The sequence below is a fragment of the Branchiostoma lanceolatum genome, chromosome 19, assembly GCF_035083965.1.
Source record: "Branchiostoma lanceolatum isolate klBraLanc5 chromosome 19, klBraLanc5.hap2, whole genome shotgun sequence".
Classification (NCBI taxonomy): domain Eukaryota; kingdom Metazoa; phylum Chordata; class Leptocardii; order Amphioxiformes; family Branchiostomatidae; genus Branchiostoma; species Branchiostoma lanceolatum.
Window position 1 is genome coordinate 6,689,321 of NC_089740.1, and position 21,157 is coordinate 6,710,477.

The 21,157-nt window shown below is 40.1% G+C and overlaps 3 protein-coding genes across 4 annotated transcripts in view; 2 read left to right on the forward strand and 1 right to left on the reverse strand.

The window, feature by feature from the left end:
- Positions 1 to 2,123: 2,123 nt before the first annotated feature.
- Positions 2,124 to 3,728, forward strand: LOC136425622 (dynein light chain Tctex-type 5-like). The gene has a single exon (XM_066414552.1). The coding sequence runs from the start codon at positions 2,566 to 2,568 to the stop codon at positions 3,169 to 3,171; it is 606 nt and encodes a 201-aa protein (XP_066270649.1). The 5' UTR covers positions 2,124 to 2,565; the 3' UTR covers positions 3,172 to 3,728.
- Positions 3,729 to 11,256: 7,528 nt separating this feature from the next.
- LOC136425645 (oncoprotein-induced transcript 3 protein-like) lies at positions 11,257 to 14,552 on the reverse strand. The gene is made up of 3 exons (XM_066414567.1): positions 14,401 to 14,552; positions 12,863 to 12,929; positions 11,257 to 12,553 (listed from the first exon to the last, which is right to left on the reverse strand). Exons 2-3 carry the CDS (start codon positions 12,882 to 12,884, stop codon positions 12,060 to 12,062), a joined length of 516 nt encoding a protein of 171 aa, XP_066270664.1. The 5' UTR covers positions 12,885 to 12,929; positions 14,401 to 14,552; the 3' UTR covers positions 11,257 to 12,059.
- A 2,105-nt stretch (positions 14,553 to 16,657) lies between these two features.
- The window catches only part of LOC136425734 (glutamate receptor 4-like), a 63,360-nt gene continuing 58,860 nt past the window's right edge, over positions 16,658 to 21,157 (forward strand). For both annotated transcript variants that reach the window (XM_066414677.1, XM_066414676.1), the window contains exon 1: positions 16,658 to 17,116. In XM_066414677.1, the coding sequence (XP_066270774.1) occupies positions 17,059 to 17,116 (58 nt within the window). In that variant the 5' untranslated portion in view covers positions 16,658 to 17,058. The remainder of the gene's footprint in view (positions 17,117 to 21,157) is intronic.

The following is a 21,157-nucleotide window of genomic DNA, read 5'->3' on the forward strand; positions in this document are numbered from 1 at the left end:
ACCGCTGGTTGGTCGGCTGCCACTATTTTGATGACGTAGGATGACGTAGATTGTACCCGTGTACTTTAAAGACTGATAATTTTGGACCATGTATGTATGTATGTATGTATGTATGTATGTATGTATGTATGTATGTAACTTATGACATTTTTGACGCAGGTCACTCCTCAACCCAAGTATATTGCACCTTACAGTTGAAAAGGGAATAGAAGTATGTCAGAGTATTATTTCTTCGTATTCGTTGACATTTTAGGAAAATGAAAGGAAATTTTGTAATATTTTTGTGGATGCAACGTTTGGTTGTATAGTTTATGTTGTACTACATTAAAGCATTTGTATAATTTTTGGTAATTTATTTATCATTAGGAGATATAGAGGAGGATCAGAGAAGATAAGATGTTTTCTAAATATAGTCTATTATTAATATGTGATATTGTGTTATTGAAAATTATCAAACAGACGTCGTCCTCCTTTATTGCTCAACAGTACTGTTGTATTCATCCTTATATCATCAATACTCAGTTCAACGCGAAATGTTTCTTCTTAATGTTGCTAAATGAAAAGGTCGAGTTGGTCCCAAGTCATGGTCTTTATTAAATTTCATATTCTGGAACGAAGTTCTATACATCATGAAACTGCATCGTTGTTGCATCAGATATTGTGGAAAACATTTGTAATGATGAATCTTGTATTTGTCTATTGTATTTTTTCAATCCTTGTGCTGAATAAGGAAGAATAAAGTTGGAATATTTCGTGCTTTTCTTCACAATTTTTGTCTCATGTTTGAATTTTGTTATTTCATGTACATTAATCCATAGCAACACAATACACATACAAGTAGACTAAACACATAAGGATTTAACCCTATCTAGACCGGGGGGGGGGGACTAAAAGTGCCCGCGCCAACTTTGACATGGTATAATTACCAAACGACGTATGGTAGGACAACCAAACTTGGTGACTTTTCCTAAAATTTAGTTGGCAACAACATTATGATAAAAGTATAAGTTTATCATTTTTCGTGTTGCCATGGTAACGGGTTTCTGAAGAGGCATTTTATGCAAATTTCACTAATTTCGATTTAAACATAGTTGTTTCCAATGTTTTCTTGCTCAACGACATTAGTTTCCTACATATATAACATCATATGTGATTTAATGAAACTGTCATGATTAAATATTAATAAATTATGCTAATTTGATGACGTCATCACTCAAAATCCAAGATGGCGGACAAGCTAATTTTTTTCGGTATAAATAGGCTTTTTCGCCTTTGAATACGTCACAACCTGGAATTTTCTTAACCAGAAGCATTCAGATTAATGTTTTTAGTCTATTTTGGTTGTTATTTTGGGTCATAAATTGAAAAAATGTATTCTAAAACATTTCAAAATGGCCGATCCAAGATGGCGGATCCCAGGTGGTCGCTAACAACACATGACGTCATTCTTCGACGTCATTTGGACGTCAATTTAGTTACCACTGACGTCAAATGTCTTGGCATACCATTAAATCAATAATACGCACTATTTTTTCTAATACTTTTAGATATTATGGGAATTCCCTATTTAGCCAATAAAATCACATCGATGACGTCACAATTACGTCAAATTACGTCATAACGTCACCAAAATTATGGGAATTATAGAACTTCACGTGAACATCACTCCCTGCAAATTTGGTGATGATAGAGCATACTGTTCGGAAGTTATGACGGGGGGGTCGAAAGAGCCCCCCCCCCCGTCCAAGAAGTCTCAAAAAAGCCCGGTCTAGATAGGGTTAAATACATTTCTGCAAACGTTCTTGAAGCGTTAGTCAGATTTCAACACACATTTTATGACTAATATGCTGCGGGCGTTGATTATTCTATCTAAGGAATAACACATTTTCCTACGCTGAACGACTTATGAAAAATGTGATTTCACCGGAAAAAAGTATATACATGTACATTTCTAAATAATAGCGTTCAATAGGCATTTTATGACTCTGTTACTGTCTGACCCTGTTGGTTCGTCCCTGCTATTGTTAGGCCATCAGTTACGTCACGTGGCCGCCATGTTTTCACGACAGGTCCATTCGATCCGCCTGGGCTGTTTATTTCTCCAGGGCGACCACGTGTAACCCAAATCACCCGTTGCCACTGGCAAAGTTTACAGTATTCCCTCCAAAAAGGTCTTGCTTACAATAAATACACAGTCCGACAGTGCACAATGGCGGGCATGCCCTATCAATTACCAATCGCTTTTGTAAGATATTGGTCGTATGCAACACTGGAGTTGACTCGGACTAAAGAGGGTAGAAATATAAGGAGACAGATGTCATTGTTTGGAGTTGAGGATCTAGGACGGAGCGGGGTAGAAAAAACAGTAGCAGTTGGGTTCGTGTACTGTGAGCGGTGGAAGAGAATTTACAGTCCCAAACAGAAGAGTTTTGCTGAAAACACAGATCGAACGTTATCTGTCAACGGCGCCGAAGATCGAGAGTAAGGGATTAGAAGATAAAGACCCCACCGGTTGGTTTTCATTGTTCTCCGAGATCGTACGGATAAGTCACACGCTTCCCGACAATGTCTGTTGCTAAGGGAGGCAAGAAACGGGTAACCCGGATCGCAGTGCCATCCGGTGCCGACTCCGACGGGTACTCCAGCGGAGGCGAGGGGACCCCGAAGCCAGGACGCCGCAAGAAGTTCCTCCAAGTTCCCGACGGCGCGACTCCGTCCCTCCGGGGCGGCTACGACCCCACGGGAATGGACGAAGTCATGTCAACAGTCGGAGGAAGCGAGCACTCCTTCGCGCACGGCTCAAGTCGGAAGGTACAGTACGAGAACACTTACAAGATGGAGCCTGACTTTAAGTTTCAGTCCCACCTTATCGAAGGCCCGGCTAGGGATATCCTTGAGACGCATCTTAAGGATCAGCCCTACGATGCAGCAACGTGCCGAACGCAGGCGCAAGATCTCGCGGGAAAAATCATGGACGCCACGAAAAATCTGAACATCAAACGTTACAAACTGGTAACCATCGTCAGCATAGGGAGCCTAAAGGAACGCCCCGGTATGCACTTTGGGAGCAGGTGCCTGTGGAATGACAAGACAGACTCCTTCACAACGGTCAAGTATACCAACGGATCCCTCTTCGCAGTCGCCATGATATACGGACTGTACTTCGAGTAGACCAAAGGACAAAACGCATACAACGGTATCTCAGAAACCGTTAGCAGAACTGGGTTTATAGTACACAAACTGTATTGACCTTTACAATCAGACTGTCTCTGCCATAGCTTGTACCAACATAATTTTAGTGATTTTTGAATCGTGTTTGAAATAGACTTTTTCGTGTAACTGCACAGATTTTGTGCTTTGAAGGTACTGTGAGAAAATTCCTTGTCTCGGAATCGTCTGATATTTGCGTTAGGAAGGTACATTGTAGAAATGTCAATAGAATCATGAACTGAAGAATGAATTGTATGGGAACGTATCCTTGCCGTATGCTGCATTTTAAGTCTTTCTATCACCATGTTGTTATAGCTATAGCCACTATCTATGTAAAAAGAATGAGGTCTAGGGTAGGAATAAGTAGAAAATACATTGCTGTAGGTTGAAACCGTGTTTTTGTTGCCGGTAGTTTGAACAATACAAGCCGACCTCATGTAGACTCGTGTTACCGCGACACAAATATTTGTACCGGTGACTCACACAATCAAATTAAACACGCGCTATTTGCTCCGCTACTCCTCAAAAGAACAATTTACGTGTAGTGGAATTAAGTTTTACAAACGTTTGGAGAGGGATGTTATTCTTTGTAACTCTACTTTAATAAGTGTCCAGATGTTATGGATTAAATGGCTAGGATACGGGTACCACAAATATGAATTCTGTGAAACTTTGGACTGTTTAACGTTGTAGAGGTGAATTTTAACAATGTTTACATAGCGTGAAGTAAAGAAGACAACATTGATAAAGGGGTTTGTGGTTGGTACGCTCTGACTACATTAGTCATTCGGCCAGACGGTTATTAATTTGTGTGTTTAATGTTTCAATATTGGCTGCAGATATGTGTTTTTTACTCAAAGATCCATATCAATGTATGTATTTGTATGTACAAGACGTATAAGTTTGAATAAATGTTGCAGTTACTTGGTCTTGAAATACGTGGTGTATACGCTATACAAATGTACATTGGGCGTAAGAAAAACATGTTGTGTTTTACGTTAAAATCATGATAGAATTGACTTGAATTGGTAGGGAGGGATTTTTCTTCTTCTTTTTTTTTCGTAGATTTCGGCTTAGTGATCTTATAAATACAATTTGTGTAACACTGGTATTTTCAATATCATATTATAACTATGGAGATATGAACTGTACAGACACAAATACATGTGAATTTTCATTATTCAGATCAAAAATTTGTAAAATATGGGATATCAAAATCGCTATTAAATCGGAATATAAAAGAAATTATGTCACTTGCTAGCGGTCGACCGGAAAGGCAAGGGTCGGTAGGTTTCTGCTAGGGTCGGTCGGGTAGCCGGAAACACATCATTTTTTCCCAAGGCCTTGCTTGGTAACCCTACACCGCACACCTGCGCTACGATTGGACCAAGAAACAATTTAATCAAACTCACTCTAAAATACCGACAACACTTAACGTAATGCACGCTTAAACAAACATCTAGGCTCTTTCATTGTCCGCAAAGTGGTGTGATTTTTTGGACAAATTATAGTAGTGAATCGGTTGTGTTGACCGTTGGCTTAATCGAGTTAATAGGAAAGGTGGCTGTGATTGACAGCTCGGTCAGGCGTGTTTGGTCGCTGCAACATGAGAGGCTGAAGGTTCAGGGCAAATGTATTCATACCACGTAACCTATTGTAACTATAGAGAAAGAACCAGCCGGCATTTTATGACCGGAACGTTGATGCTATCTTTGGAAAATAGCACACTGAGAGAAAAGTAGGTGTGTAACCTCCCTTAACATTAATCCGTTAGGTTACATAAATCCGACGAGTTGAAGAACAGCGAGTTTGAGAAATCTCTAGTGCAGCACCCTCATGTTTAAATATACAGGAGTGCATTATACTGGTGGGCGTTGGGTTGGAGATCTGTTTGGACGTGTCTTTTCAGGGTGGCGGAATTATGTACACTGGTGGAATTGTGTTAGTAGATATTGTTCATTCAAAACGTTAAAACCCGATAGAAAGGTGGTCTTGTGTATCGGTTAGGGTTGTTGACTCAGAATCTAGCGGTACTGAGTTCGAATCCTTGACAGGTCCCGATGCTTTACCCTTCGGAAAGGCACTTTCCTAACTTCACTATGGCTGGGGACGTCCCTCGAATAGGACGTTAAAGGTCCCTTATTTGAGGAGAGCCACACCTCGAACACGTAAAAGAACCTACCGTCGAAAAGAGCAGGCGTCCTTCCCGGTGTGTGTGGATCATATAAACCTGTCCGGATATGCAGCTTGTACTCTTCAGTACAAACCTGGTGTGTTACGCCATGAGGCAATTTACCGAGTATGCAATACAAACAAACAAACAAACAAATAAACGCTCTATCTTTTCCTTCATACAAAAGCAACTATGTGCCGTAGTTCTTTTCAGTTTCATTTATACCGTGATACCATTACTAGACGACGATTGCTAAATGGATCTGTTTCAACACGAAATTTAACAACAAAATCAGAGGCATCTCAGCTATTCTCCTAAGGTGTATCACAACAGACATATGATGTGTATAGCATGTACTAATTCCATGTATAAGAAAAATTACCACTGACAAGCCGTGTGAAGGTAGCGTCTTCATAAAAAACTTTGATCATACACAAAGGCATAAACCAATACTTCGCCTCTGTTACTGCCTTACTACCACTTTAAGCAAACATATACCGCATCCGCCCGAAGCCATTTCAGTAATAACATTTACAACTCTTATGAAGTCAGCTTTTTAATAAAAAAACTTTGATCATACAAAGAGGCAAACTATGTTTTAATACCACTCCTTTAAAGGGGGTGAATGCAGCAAATACTCAGCCTCTCTTTTTCTCTATTTTCTTTGAACATGCTGTTATATTTTAATCGTTCATTTGCGATCTTCCTCAGACGACTAGAACTGTAATGTTCCCAAACACACATAACCGTTTTGTTACAAAGAGACCAATACAGGGTAAAATGATTTACTTGCACCAGAGTTTTCATCTACTTTCCTGGATCATGCTTTATGTCTTAATTATTCATTCACAATTTTCTTCACATGACTAGCAACTGTAAAATCTGAAACACACAAAATCTTCATGTTAGAAAGAAACCGACACAAGGTAATGTGATCACTTGCATCATTCTAGTTTCGTTGAACATGCTTTTATGTCTTAATTATTCATTCACGATCTTCTTCACATGAATAGCAATTGTAAAATTCCAAACACACCCAAACTTTTTGTTCGAAAGAGACAGATACAAGGTAATATGATATGGTTTTATAAATTTTCCTCTATCTCTTGGAACATGTTTTCATGTTTTGATAATCAATTCAAGATATTCTTCACATATGCACTAAACCTAAATCAAGTTAAGACGTTTCTGAAGGCTACATACCGGATCCGATCAAATGGTTGGGTTGGATGAAACATAAACTTTTCCAGGAAAATAAACAGAGAACAAAGATGAAATGATATGGTTATGATAAAAGGCAATGCCGGCGGTGTTGATTATGATATGTCATAATAGGATTACGATCTGTCAATGTCTTTGAATATCCAAACGCCCATATACCGGATCCGACCAAAGGGTTGTATTAGATGAAACCTTTTCCAGGAAAAAAAAACAGAGAACAAAGATGAAATAATATGGTTATGATAAAAGGCGATGCCTGCGGTGTTGATTAATAAGTCATAATAGGATTACGATCTGTCAATGTTTTTGAATATCCGAACACCCATATGTTTTTCATTTCTTATGCAGTTTATTTTACAGAAGATGTAATTATCTTCTAGAACTTTTTCTTCTAGAGGTGCCATAACTATGAGGGATATGGACCTATGCAAAAATGATTTTTTATACAGTGTTTTGCGCTTCAAATACCATAGCAACCTCCGACTCTAGTAACGTTTGCTTGCTTGTATTTGTTTGTTTGTTAGTTATTTTGTTTGTAAGTTTGTTTGTTTGTTTGTTTAGCTCACTGAAGAGCCGATCTTCCACTGGTCGTGACAGAGAAGACAGACGCTATGTACAGTATTAACAGGCTCATTGGCATTGTACCGGGGAAATTCCCTTAAATAGCTCTTTTCGACAAGCATAAGGAACGTTAACATTGGACAACGGATTAACGTCCCGTCCTAAAGCCCCCGTCACAAATAAGGAATTCAGCTCGGCCGACGTGTTGGCGAGCTTCAAATGTGCATTTTCGGCCGAAGTACGGCCGACGTCCTGTCGATTACGAGGGCTTCGGGCGATTTTTAGAAATAAAAGTTGATCCAAATATTGGCCTTTTACCAGGTTAGTCGATACTGACTTTCGCCATGTCCAAGAGATGGTATCATCTCATGGGGGATTTTTAGTTTTTAGTGTTCGACGGACGTCGCCCGAGATTTTTATTGGAAAATACGGTCGACGCTCGGGCGATTTTGAAATTCGGCGAGCTTCGGGCGATCTACAAAGTCGGCCGACGCTCGCATGAATTGTGACGCCGGCTTAAGGACTGCAACCATGTCCAGTATTGTGCATGTCGGGTGAGCGAAGGATTCGAACTCACGGCTTCTTGGTTCAGAGGCAGTGTCATCACTAACCACTGGACTACGCACGCTACTAGTTCAAAACGCCATATTTACATACGCTACTTGTTTGTATTAACGTTACGTACTCGGTAAAATTAGACCGCCTCATGGCGTAACACACCAAGTCTATACTGAACAGTACAAGCTAAGAGTTAGATATCTGAACATACTTATCTCATCCACTCACACCGGGCCCCTACTCTTTTCTATTTGACAGCCCACGCAAGATCTCGTGCCTTTGATTTGATCCATTTCTTAGAACGTCATATACGCCAGTCGTGAGTGAGTTTGATGAACCGAAAATTGGTCCTTTTCATCATGAGTTACGCCTGTTGGCAAGACTCAGGTGTTAGCTTGATAAAGTGAATACTTTGACATTTACAATATGAAATGATAATAACTACATTCACCACTCGTGAATAGTTTCATCAGGTTGATATAAGCCACTCACAAGATTCATTCACACTGAATTTTCCTTCATACAAAATTCAATCAAGAGAAAAAAATCGCTCACAATGAACAAGTATTGAGCAAAGTGCCTTGTGTTATTCCCACTTTTTTTCATATTTCATTTTGTGCCAAATAACTAACGTCACTAATCATTTTATTGGATTATGAGACATAAGGGCACACATATGGTGACCTTTCAAGACGGTTTACAAAGCCCTCAGGATAAGTTATACAATCTTGTAAACAACGCAATCTTATCATGTCTTAAAGGTTACGTCTTATCGAATCAGAGATCAAAGAAGTCTTATATAATTAGGCCTACCTGACAGGATGGCAGTGTTTTCAGTTCTTATCATCGTTTGTTTGAATGTTCTTAAAACTGTCTCTCTATTAGTATTGGAGGTTAGTTACATACGTACGGACAGAGATGTTTTACAGAGAGAGAGAGAATCTATCCAGTTAAAAAGTATGTTACGGCTCTTGGTGGCAAATGTGGAAATGTTGGCATAGTCGCCCACCAAATCTGTAGTGTACTTTTGATAAACATTTAAGCATTACACACAACATAAAAAAGATTGCTCTGGGGAGCTTTCGAGACGAATTCTCTGTCTCTTCGTTAACCCGGTAATAAGGTCAGATCTCGTCTTGGAGTTCTCTTGTCTTGAATCTTTATTCTTTGCTTTTAGACACTCATTTGTCCTTAGCAATAAGATATAAAATACACACAACAACAACAATAAAACAAGAATGAATAAAAGGACAGCTAGTACAATGAAACAAGGTAAAACCACAGGACAGACGCTACCACATACAAGCAGAGATTCGAGTTAATCCGAGTTAATCGTAGTGATGCGGGTGATGTCCTTCCTAAACTTATCTCTCATATCAGACGCTCTTATCAAATATTTTCCGAACTGTCTGGTAAGAGGGACTGATGGTCCGGATATGATTTCCCTGAATTTGTGTGGGTCCGGCCTCTTGATATAAAAAGATAGAATGAATTTTTTCCTTAAATTGCGGAAAAAAGTGCATTCGAGTACAAAATGATATTCATCTTCTATCACACCTTCACTGCATAGCTGACACAGCCTTGCCCGTTTTTGGCGACGCCTCAGGGGCGAGCCATATTTTTACTATATTGTGTGCAGATTGCAAGAATTCTAGGAATTGTACAGGAATGTGAAAGTCCATGGAATGATAACTCAAGAATGCCTGGATGTATTGTCTTCATATTTTGTAGGTGGGCGGGTCTGTGGGAGACCTTGTAACGATTAGATTTTGGGCCCCCTAGCAACTTTCTATGGTACTGCAGGGTAACTTTCACTTTTCAAATCTCATCTTCTGGACATGCTATAGTCATGATTTTTAAGTGGTGGATAGCTCTTTGTTAGGAAAATATGTCCTGTAGATTTGGACCCCCTAGCAGCTTTTTTTGGAACTGCAGGAGCTGATTTTGACTCAAACTTTGAAAGAGAATAACGCAAGAAGGGGATGACGGATCATCATAATTTTTGGTGTGTAGATAGCTTAAGTGATGATTTACATAATCATATGCCAATTATGCAAATCAATATCTGATTTGCATAATTAATGAGGACAGTTAATAAATCAGTTGCATTCTATTATAGGACTCTCAAACACATGACATATGTAACTGAGAAAGAGATAAATATCGATAGATATCAATTATGCAAATTGGTACTTAATTTGATTACTTAATGACAAAATACTATAAATCTATAGTGGTAAATGATGGGGATTTCATTTTTGCACCATTTGGAAGTTAAGTAAATGTGGCCACTATTAGACACAAATCTTGCATAGAGGGCCTCATCTACATAATTTATGAGGAAATGGTACGATATCTTTTTTTCTGTAAACAAGATTTTCATACATTGGACAGCTTGTGATATTTTGGTACAGAAGGTGATCGACTGATATGAATTATGCGAGGTCCTTATTTGCATGTGGGTTAAAAACGAAAACGTTAACAGAGACCATCGTCGCCATGGCAACATCTTTTTATGTTGCCAATCTTGTTCAGTTTTTGTGTGCCTGCCTTTTTATATATTAAGATTGTGTGCTGAGCAACGTATTCGCGCAATCGCTCGTCTCTGCTCGAAGTTATTTAGCACCCTTAAATATTTCTCAACCGCAAATCCATCTTTAACCGTGCTGTATGTAGCCAGACGGTTGCTGGTTGTGATTTCACCACTGTCTGTAGTGTCTGTAGTGTGTTTTTTGGCCCAAATTTGACCGATAAGCCAATCGAAGAGGGCGTCACTCTGCCGTCAGGGAAGGTCGTGAAAGGCATTTTGACACAGACCCCTTTCCAAACTTCGGCGCCATTTTGAGAACTCTTCTCGCGAGAGCATAACCTGGCGGGAACGCGCGTGATTTGGTAGACGGGCGGTAAGAAATTCTCCTAGTCGCCCTGTTACAATGGCGTCAGTAAAATTGTAATTTTTTTGATATCATTTTCCGCATTCTCTGAAATATTGTTTACCTCATGTCTAACCTTCATCAACTTGTGTATATCTAACCTTCATCAACGTGTGTGTATAGCTAGAAGCCATCCGGTAGTAGGTTGAGTCTAATGCAGGGATAAAATTGGGCAGGTGTAACAGTTACGCCCCATCAAATTCACTATAACTAATTAACCGTAAGAATATGCATGCCAAACGTTCCAGATGCATACACGAAGTTACCGTAAGGTTGGCTAAGGACAGATGCAGTACCGTGAACTATCGCTACACAATACCAGCGCTGTTGGACGAAACTGTTTAGTGTCTGTCCCTTGTACTGATTGGGTTTTCTAGTAGTAACATGCCCTGAAATGCATCTTAGCTAGATGCAGTACCGTGAACTATCGCCACGCTATGCAAGCGCTGTTGGACGTAACTGTTAAGTGCCTGTCCTTTGTACTGATTTGGTTTTCTTGTAAAATTGAAGACGGCCCTCAAATGCAAGCTAGTGGTCACAGCTTCTACACAATACGCAGACGACACTTTTTAAGACACACAATAACATAAACGAAACAACTTGCCTTCCCCTCATAGACTTTTATTGATAATTTCCAGACAATTGGTAAATGTCAGGGAATTGTTGAATTGATACAATTCTCTGTCCAGAATTCAGATAGTTGAGAGTATGAAATATAGAAGACTGTCCTTCCTATCACTATCACTTTAAGTACCCCTTATTCTAGTTACACATTATTTTATTACTACATGTATACTGTGTGATGTTTAGACACCAAAATGCTACGTAAAGAAAACATTCCAGTATCTATGACAATTTTTGTAGCCACCAAGTTGAAGATTACTTATTTTCACTTTTCATAACTGTCCACCAAATACCCGTCAATTTCTAGTTGAGATTTGTTTTCAAATTTCAAAAAAGAGTGACACAGAATGTTTCGACCCATAGCTATATTAACTATACTTGATTGCCCTATATCAGTGCTTAAAGACACATAGAAAGCATGCCTTTATTAGCTATGCCAAGGAGGTTAAAATCCTATTTTAACCTCCTTGGCTATGCTTAGCTTTTTTCAAAATATTCCTACAAGACGCGTAGAAAATATACCTATGGTAACTATGCTTGTTTATCATCTACTAAACATAATTCCGCCAGGGTACATTATTCCGCTACCCTGAAAAGATACGTCCAAACAGATCTCCAACCCAATGTCCCCCAGTATAATGCATTCCTGTATATCTAAACTGTGCATACTTGGGGGTGCTACACTTAAGATTTCTTAAACTCACTGTTTTTCAAAGTGACGGATTTATGTAACCTGCCGGATTAATGTTAACGGAGGTTTCCTTTATCGAACCTACAAGTTACAAGTCTGGCACGTGCTTTTCCACCGGTTCATCTGGTATGACTGTATCGACGGTTGTACCGCAGTACGCTAGCTTACACGTCACGGGTTTGGGCAGTTTGTACACGTAGTACCCGTCTGGGCATGCGCGAACCTTGATGTCCCAGCTCCAGTAGCAGTGGTTGTCGGAGAAGTGTGCGCATGCCTGGCGGGTGACCACGCCCTCTTCGATGAACGGGTGTTGTCCGTTTAAGAAGATGCCGGCGTGTGTGCCGCAGCGGTACATGGTAGGGGCCTGTACGGGCATCCTGTCCCCCGCCTCCCCTGTGAAGCGGTACCAGCCCTCGTCGACCCCCACCGCCGTGTCGTTACCGTCGCAAATGGCGTCATCCCACCGCGACTCGGGCTGGTGATTCAGCACGCTCCGCCAGGCGTCGCTTAACTCCTGGTAGTTGTTGCACTCGTCTGTCGTCTCCTCCGCCAGGCTGGCTGCGACGCTCAAAAGTAGGACACCTGTTGCAATTGAAGAGAGTGTTAATTGCGCCCTCTAGCGATAATTGGCCGCAACGCAGAAAAGTAAGACACCTGTCTCAAAGAGAGATAAAGTGGTAATTGCGCCCTCTAGCGATAATTAATTATGATAAGCAACTCCTGGGGTAAACACCACACAATCCGGTTCCTACTTAAAGACAACATAATCAAGACAACTTCAAGATCTTCTGTTAGCTATTCTGCATCAGTAAAACATTACGTTGACTATTGAATGCATTTTTTTAGCCAAACTGATAATTTTTTGGAATTAGTGGATGGTGACAGACTTACCCAGAGTGATAAATGTTTTCATCGTGACGTGGAAAGGTGACTGTATTGACACTCGGTGTGTGAAAGTCTGCAAGTAAACATTAATTTTGTAGTTAGTTCAACTGTGGCATATAAGTGCAACTGTAGTAAGCTGTGGTAAAACAATTCTAGGTGCCTTAGATGTAGTATGAGGTTGGGAGGAATGAAAGAGAGAGAGGAAGAGAGAGAAAAAACAAGAAATGAAGGAATAAGGAAAAGAGTTAGTGAGGGATCGTGTGAGTACGTAAGGGAAGGAAAATAAGAAAGAAACGAGTGGGGAAGAGAGAAAGAAGCCCATGACAGTAGTACTAGAAAAGAATAAGCTATGTTAAATTGTATGCAAATTGAGTGCACAAAAATTGTATGTATAACTGTGTAATATATGTGATTGTGGTATAAGCTACTTATTGTACAAATGTATTAAGTATGTTACCATGTGAATTTATATGCCCTCCCAAGAAGGAGGAATAAAGTACAGAAAGAGATGGAAAAAAGAAAGTAAGAAAGAAAGAAAAAGAAACTTAAAAAAAAGAAAGAGGAATGCAACCAAATTAAGTTTCCACTGAATAAACTAACACAACACATATCTCCATAAGTGCACATGTCACGTGACTGTTGCCACGTTGAAACAGTAGGACTTCCCATAATTATGTCACGGGTCATTAAACCGATAATGCAAAATGGCGGGCCTAGCCTTTTAATCGTTCTGTCCAATTTGGCTTAAGCTAAGAAAATGTACAACTAATGACTGACTATAGACCCCCAGCTAGGTGAATTCACTCCTGTCCAAACAAGTGCTTTGGCTGAATAAGTGTACGTATCAACTTTTAGTCAAATCTAACGCAACTCTGTTACACTTGTCGTAGGTCATCGTACGATTTAGATGTCTCATGATTTTCAAGCAGGCTGTGACAAAACCAACTGCCGACAAAAATCTTAGACAGTCTTTTCCGTAAAAAGACAGCTGAATTTTGTACAACACATGCAGGACCCCCTCAATGATTGCAATCAGTTTGGAATGAGATTAACCGCGCCCTTAACCATGTATACGTGCATATAAACTCAGGACGCTGTCTTAGTTTTCTAAAAAAAAAGTCCCCTGTAATTGTATTTGATGGTACTGGGTTGCACTTTATAATAGTTCCGCGGAAAACAAATTGACTTTTTGTAACGTTTCTTCTTAGTTGTGGACAGTTCAAACTGTGATACACACAGGCGTGGCTGTTTTTCGGTCATTCATAAGTTCGCTCAAGTTACTAAGTGATTTGTGAGTGAAAATAGTATTGTAGATCATTTCATACATGTATACTCTGAACGTTTTCTAGTGTTTTTTGCAGTAACTACCAAAAAGTGAATATTTCAAGGCTTCCAAGAAGTGTGACGTGGACATCAGGCCAACGCCGCCATATTTGTGGGAGGGGCGCATTACATGTCAAAACTTCAAAACTTGTTTTACCTATTTACGTTATAGCAAGCATTAAATGTGAGCTAAATTTCAGACAGATGCGTTACAAACTTACCTTTAACTGTGTCTTCCTGAGTTGATCTTCTGAGCCGTCCCCAAATGCGTGTATAGAAGAGTCCGAAGGTGCTAAGCGTTGTCTATGCGTGCCGTTTTAGTGTTGGTGGGGCAAAGAAAAGCTCCGAGCGATGTAGACCTTTAATCACTTCGAGTTGAAAAACTGGTTATAATCGTCGCGATGGCACAAACCATTGTAGAACAGTTTAGACATACCTAGTCCCAAGGGGTGATTTTATTAACAGAATTTTTAAACCTAGAATAGTTTTGTATGAGGTTTTTTGTTCTTGGAAATTGCTTATATGATAAATCGCATATGCCATTTTTCTAGCCCGTAACTTCACTGACCAAAAGCCCTAATTCAAAATGAAAAAAAATGCGCCTCTCACATGTAAACATATACGTGACGATGTGACTTTCTCTGAAATACTGCAAAATGTATACATAGTACTAATAATTTGCGCCAAACTAAAGACTTGTTTAAGCGCGGCCCAGCTACTGTATTTTTTACGGCAATTAGATGAAAACTGAAGCGGTGACGTAACGCTTGGGAAATGATTTAATCGAAGACAAAGGGGTAAGCTACGTTATGTATAGCGCCCTCTAGTGATTTTCATTGTTACTTCACTTAAGTCGACAGTGGTAAATGTGTGAAAATTAAGTCTATCAAGACAACGCAATGTCTACTTTGTCTTTTCACAACTGAAAGCCTAAATCGCCTAGGTTTTCCTCCAACTGAAGGTAAGACAAGGAGCTCTATATTTAACAAGCCGTTGTGTAAGGTAAAGGTAAAGGTAGTTCCATAGAGATTTTGAGGCCTTAGGGACAATGGGTTGTTATCCACTGTGTCTTAAGGGCAAGCTTAAGGTATTTGAAGGCGGAGCCCATCCCTCTCCTTCTTCCACTGCCTTTTTACCTCTCCAACCGAAGTCAGGTACCCATTTTTGTATCTGGGTGGAGCGAGGAAAGTCGTGCAAGGTGTCTTTCTCAATGGCACAACATCCGGAGCATGTTAGGGGATGTACCAGTTGGGCAAATTCTTGAAAACGTTGCATTTAACGGAGAGTAATAAACTTGGCCTGATAGGAGTATGCTATCTGATTAACTCATTCCTTTCGGTGAAACATCGAGTTAACCTTCTTGCCCTGGGCAGTTAAGAGAAAAAATGAGAAACAACGCCGATTGGACTGTGCAATCACTGAGTTCATTATCGCAGGAATAACGTGCAACCACTGTGGTTTATTGGTGATAACCCCCGACCTCTAAGTCATTATTTCGCGATTGTAGTTCAGATTAAGCCATCTTCCACACTAGTGGTCTAATGTAGGCTACGATGGAGGACTTTATTATATGTTGGCGGTGCTAGTAATATGGGGTAACCTTTTTAGGCTTTTGAGCAATTGAGGTTAATGACCAAGATACTTTTAATGGTTTGGTTCCTGATGCATTCATTTTGCTTAACCTTCTCCCTGCTGCCTAACTCTGTAACCAATAGGGATTTGGGTGCGAAACGGCTACTTCAGTGTGCTAAAGGTTATAAATTAAAAACAACCTAGTAAATTATAGAACCTCGAATAAAAAACCAGCCACTTACGAGATTTTTTTCTGAACGATTGGATTCTAATTTCCGAGAACCACCCGAACAATGCCGAAGAAAGCCGATGCACACCCGAACACACAGTCGAAGCTAAGTGACTATCATTGAAATAAGCCGATTCAGAGTTTAAACTTCGCATGCGCTACTTCAAGGTTAAAGGATGATTAATTCATGTCCAGTCATATTCTATTTTTGTCTTAGGGGCCTTCAACTTTGACAATACACCACACAGCGCATGCGCAAATATAAAAAACAGCTTATTGCATCATCATTTTCGGTAAACACATATTTATCAGCACGATCCTTCCTGGAAAACATATTTGTCCACACGATTCTTCCTGGTAAAAACAAACTATCATCATTGATCACACTAAACAACCATGCCGTGTATGCGCATATCTTTCAACTGCACTGCAAGCTTCCAACTGAGACCACAAGCTTTATGGAAGTTTCCCGCTGTTCAATTCTATCAGTCTCTTCAGTCATCCAATCTTCCCTTTCATTGAACTTGCAATCGTGAAGGACTGAAAGGCTTGATGTCAAATATATCATCTATACAATCAGCGCTACGGTTCCGGTTCGGACGGCGGTTGTTTGGTGCATCTCCGGGGCTCCACCTGTGAAAGAGTCGGCTAACCCGGTAGACGGGCACAGTTGATTGGTGCTCGCTTCTCAGTGTGGACGGACGCTCTCTTCGCCATAGGGAAAGATCCGGAGCATTCCGGTCTGTAACGTACTGTAATAGAAGAAGACGCTGTGTGGTAGAGTGGGCTAACCCGATAGACGGGCACAGTTGATTGGTGCTCGCTGTGGACGGACGCTCCATTCGCCTTAGGGAAAGATCCGGAGCATTCCGGTCTGTAACGTACTGTAACAGAAAAAGACGCTGTGGTAGAGTCGGCAAATCCAATAGACAGGCACAGACGCGGACGTCTTGGATGGATCACTGGCATCTTATTCTGGACTAGATAAGCGACGAGATTGGATTATCCTAAGAGCGGTGACAGCTTGTCGTAGACCGTGAGTGACAGCGTTGCTTCGTTGTCCAAGACAGCGACAAAGATGCTGAAGACAGTGTTGGTCGTTTCCCTTCTCTTTGGACCTAGTTTTGTCTTCGCAGGTAGGTACTTTATACCTTGATTTCGAAGAGCTAAACCGGTACCAAAACTTTGCCTTGATAGAATGATTTTCCGTAGTAATATCCATATTTCGTGTCGTTGATCTTATTGGTATGCAACCAAGGCAACCCAACTCGCAGCAAATATGTTACTGAGAGCTACAAATGTGATATGAGTTATTGGTGATAACACATAGGTTCTGGCCATCGTAAGTTGAAGCCTACGCTAACTCTTGTCAAAACATACGTGTGGCGTTTTCAAAATATGTAGCTAAAGCAACGACGTGAAAGTCCATGGAATCATCCGTAGAGTTACTACCTTTCCCACGTCTGCAGCGCGAGTCACTAATAGCCACCATCAGTGATAACACATGGTTCTGGCCATCGTAAATTGAAGCCTACGCTAACTCTTATCAAAACATATACGTGTGGTCTTTTCAATATTTCCAGCCAAACTAACGATGTGAAAGTCCATGGAATCATCCGTAGAGTTACTGACTTTCCTACGTCTGCAGCGCAAGTCATTAATAGCCACCATTGGTGATAACACATGGTTCTGCATGATCATCATAAATTGAAGCCTACGCTAAATCTTATCAAAACATACGTGTGGTCTTTTCAATATTTCCAGCCAAACTAACGATGTGAAAGTCCATGGAATCATCCGTAGAGTTACTGACTTTCCTACGTCTGCAGCGCAAGTCATTAATAGCCACCATTGGTGATAACACATGGTTCTGCATGGTCATCATAAATTGAAGCCTACGCTAAATCTTATCAAAACATACGTGTGGTGTTTTCAATATTTCCAGCCAAACTAACGATGTTAAAGTCCATGGAATCATTCGTAGAGTTACTACCTTTCCGACATCTGCAGCGGGAGTCATTAGTAGCAACCAGCTGCTAAATCCGATGTTTCGACATGATGGACAGGCCTATTACTTATATTATACAGGCCGTAAAGCTGTACTGCCGCCTAATAGAGCTCCAACTGATGGGGTGCAAAAGCACCCTCCAGCGTCCACAGGACATTACTGCTATACCATCTATTCACGTTGCCACTTACGTTTGTTTCCGTTGATGTAAATGTGTGATTCCCACTATTTCGTAAATTTCTAAGGATTTTTAAGACGCTGAATCCTTCAATAAGACTTAAGATGTTGTCAGAGTGTAAGAAACAACGCCACTAAGGTGTCCTCTAAGTGCTGAAGGTTGTGTCACGATGTGCATTCCCTACTGCGAGATGTCGTCAATGTATATTCCCACAGCTCCGTGTCTACCGCTGTACCCATTTTCCATTCCCTGATCTTTTGACACGAGCCATGACTGCACACCATACAAAAGGATGTCTCTATGAACCAAACGCACAGTTCTAAGAAATACGAGACCATTTACGATGTAAAGAAGAAAAACGACACTACGAGTCTTCTTTGTTGCCTGATGCCGTGTTCTACCCATTTAGGTCCATTTCTTTAACCATGACCCTTTGTCAAAAGCGAAAACCCACGGATTCTGTACAAAACAGATACGAAATAGGTTCAACTTTAATCTTTGTGCCGTCGTCGGGATTCTAAAACAAATTGCCGACTGTGGTGCACGGGGAAATGGTGATCCACTAGAAAAGCTTTTTCGATGCTAAAGCCCGGCGGTCAACATCAAGGTGTCTTACCATGCCCAACCGCACAACTTTGATATGTGTGTTACTGCCGTGTATATCACGTAAATAGGGGCCGCGTCTTTTGGAAAGCCACGGAGTAAGAAGGATATACGTATACATTTTCTAGATTCCTAGTCTCTGGCCTTTGTACTTGGTATATTACATTAATGTGGACGGCGTCTTTGGCAAGCTACGGAAAAAGTAGGGCATATATTTTCCAGACTCTAACTATACTCTTTGGCTCTTATATGAGGAAAACACATTAATACGGCGTATTTGGCAAGCTACGGAGAAAGAATGACATACATTTTCCAGATTCCTACTATACTCTTTGGCTCTCATACTTGGTATATCACATTAATACGGCGCATTTGGCAAGCTACGGAAAAATAAGGACATATATTTTCCAGATTCTTACTATACTCTTTGGCTCTTATACTTGGTATATCACATCAATACGGCGTCTTTTACAAGCTACGGAAAAAGAAGGACATGTATGTTCCAGATTCCTACTACACTCTTTGGCCCTTTTACTTCGTATATCATATTGTGAAGACGGCGTATTTGCCATACCAAGGGAAAAAGAGGGGCAACCATATCCATGTTCTTTTAGTACCTTACTCTTTGGATTCGCCTTCAACATTGGTAACATATAATGGCTAATCCGGTATTGGTAATGTTACTTATTTCTGCGGAATAACACGTGTATAGAAACGTTAAAATCTATCTTTCCGTGCTGCAAAAAAAGGTTGTTTAAGGTAAACAGACGCCTTGCTTTTAAGGCTTTTATTTTTATATACGTACGTACGTAGCCTGTAGCAATGTCACTATTAAAAGCTTTTAGTAGGCGAGGTAGTACGTTTCTGTATTCCGTCGTAATCATGTTAGACGCATTAATCAAGAGAAAGCATGGCTTTACCCACATACTCGTTAAATTGGTAGAAAATACGTAAACAAGAATTATGTTCCGCATGTGGATCTTATACACTAGGTTAATGCTACCATTGGCACGCAAAGTATAAAACGTATTCGGGCAATATTGTTGTGATAAAAGGGATTTAGGTGGAAGTTCATATCGCTAATCACATCAACTCCCTAGATCGTTGTAACATGTTACAGACATTAAAGTGATAATCGCAAAATAAACACAATAAACGAGCAATGAAGAGTCGTGTAGTATGTACAAATACGACTGTGCTGCATTGCCATAACAAGAGGTATTCCCATTGAAATACGCGTTATTTTTTTGAATCTTTACATGTGCGAATGTGACAACATTTTTATGAGTGTTATGAATATGAAAAGGATGTCCCATAGGACCTACTGTATAAACGTGCCATGTATGGTACTGCTACAATATCCTTACAAATAGCGTGGAAATGAGAGCCCGTGGGCCTTTAATAAGGACCAATTACCAAATACGTCTATGTGGGCTGTTCGTAAACGTTATTACCTTGTATATCGGGATTCTTCATTTCGGTCCCATCCTTGTAAAAGCGAATCCAATGGGAAAGAAAACTGTGTCTTGTATCAAGGTCTTTGAAGGCCTTTACCTTAGGTTTATGCTGTTGAGGCAACGGAAATTTGATACCCGCTATTTCAGTGCTTTATAGCTTACTCCTTTGGAATCACATACTGGTATATTGCACAATGGTCTTTACGTACCTCAGAGGGTAGAGGTAGCGATATGTCTGGTATAGCGAACGCCAATAGCATTTCAAATGGCGTATTTCTCTGTATCTATACATGTATATATATATATATATATATAAAGCGAGCCACTGGTAACATGCTTGGGGAATTGTTAAACAGTTGTTCATTGAATAATTTGATATACTGTGTACTGGGACATAAATATATACTTTTTCCATTGCGATATATTAACCCTCAAACACCCGAACGGGGTCATTTTTGACACCGGGCGTGGATTTTGATGTGCCATTTGAACATGTTTGATTGGAAAAAAGATTCCTTCCGTGACTTTGTCAGTAGACATCTATTCTAACCTCTCCTAATTTTCTAGGGCGATGGACACAACACTGTTGACGTAATATGACGTCGTTATGACGTCTTATGTGATTTTATCCGCCATCTTGGATTTTGACCAATGACGTCATCAAATCAGAAAAATATTTATGTTAAATCAGGAAAGTTACATTGGATTAGATAAGATGATAACAATGTAAGAAAACAAATGTGGCGTACTAACAAAGCCTTGAAGCGTCATTGCTTGAACTGAAATTAGCAGATTTTGTGAAATATGCTTATCAAAAACCTGTTGCCATGGCAACACAAAAAATATGAACTTACTTTATCAATTTGAAATCTTTGTTAATGACATTTTATGAAACGTCACCAAATTTAGTGGATCTAGCGTAAGCCGTTTA

Coding starts and splice junctions, on each gene's coding strand:
- LOC136425645 (XM_066414567.1), bottom strand. CDS start 12,884: ATGAAAACATTTATCACTCTGG. Junction 12,554..12,862: donor GAAAACATTTATCACTCTGG/GTAAGTCTGTCA, acceptor CAATTGCAACAG/GTGTCCTACTTTTGAGCGTC.
- LOC136425622 (XM_066414552.1), top strand. CDS start 2,566: ATGTCTGTTGCTAAGGGAGGCAAGAAACGGGTAACCCGGATCGCAGTG.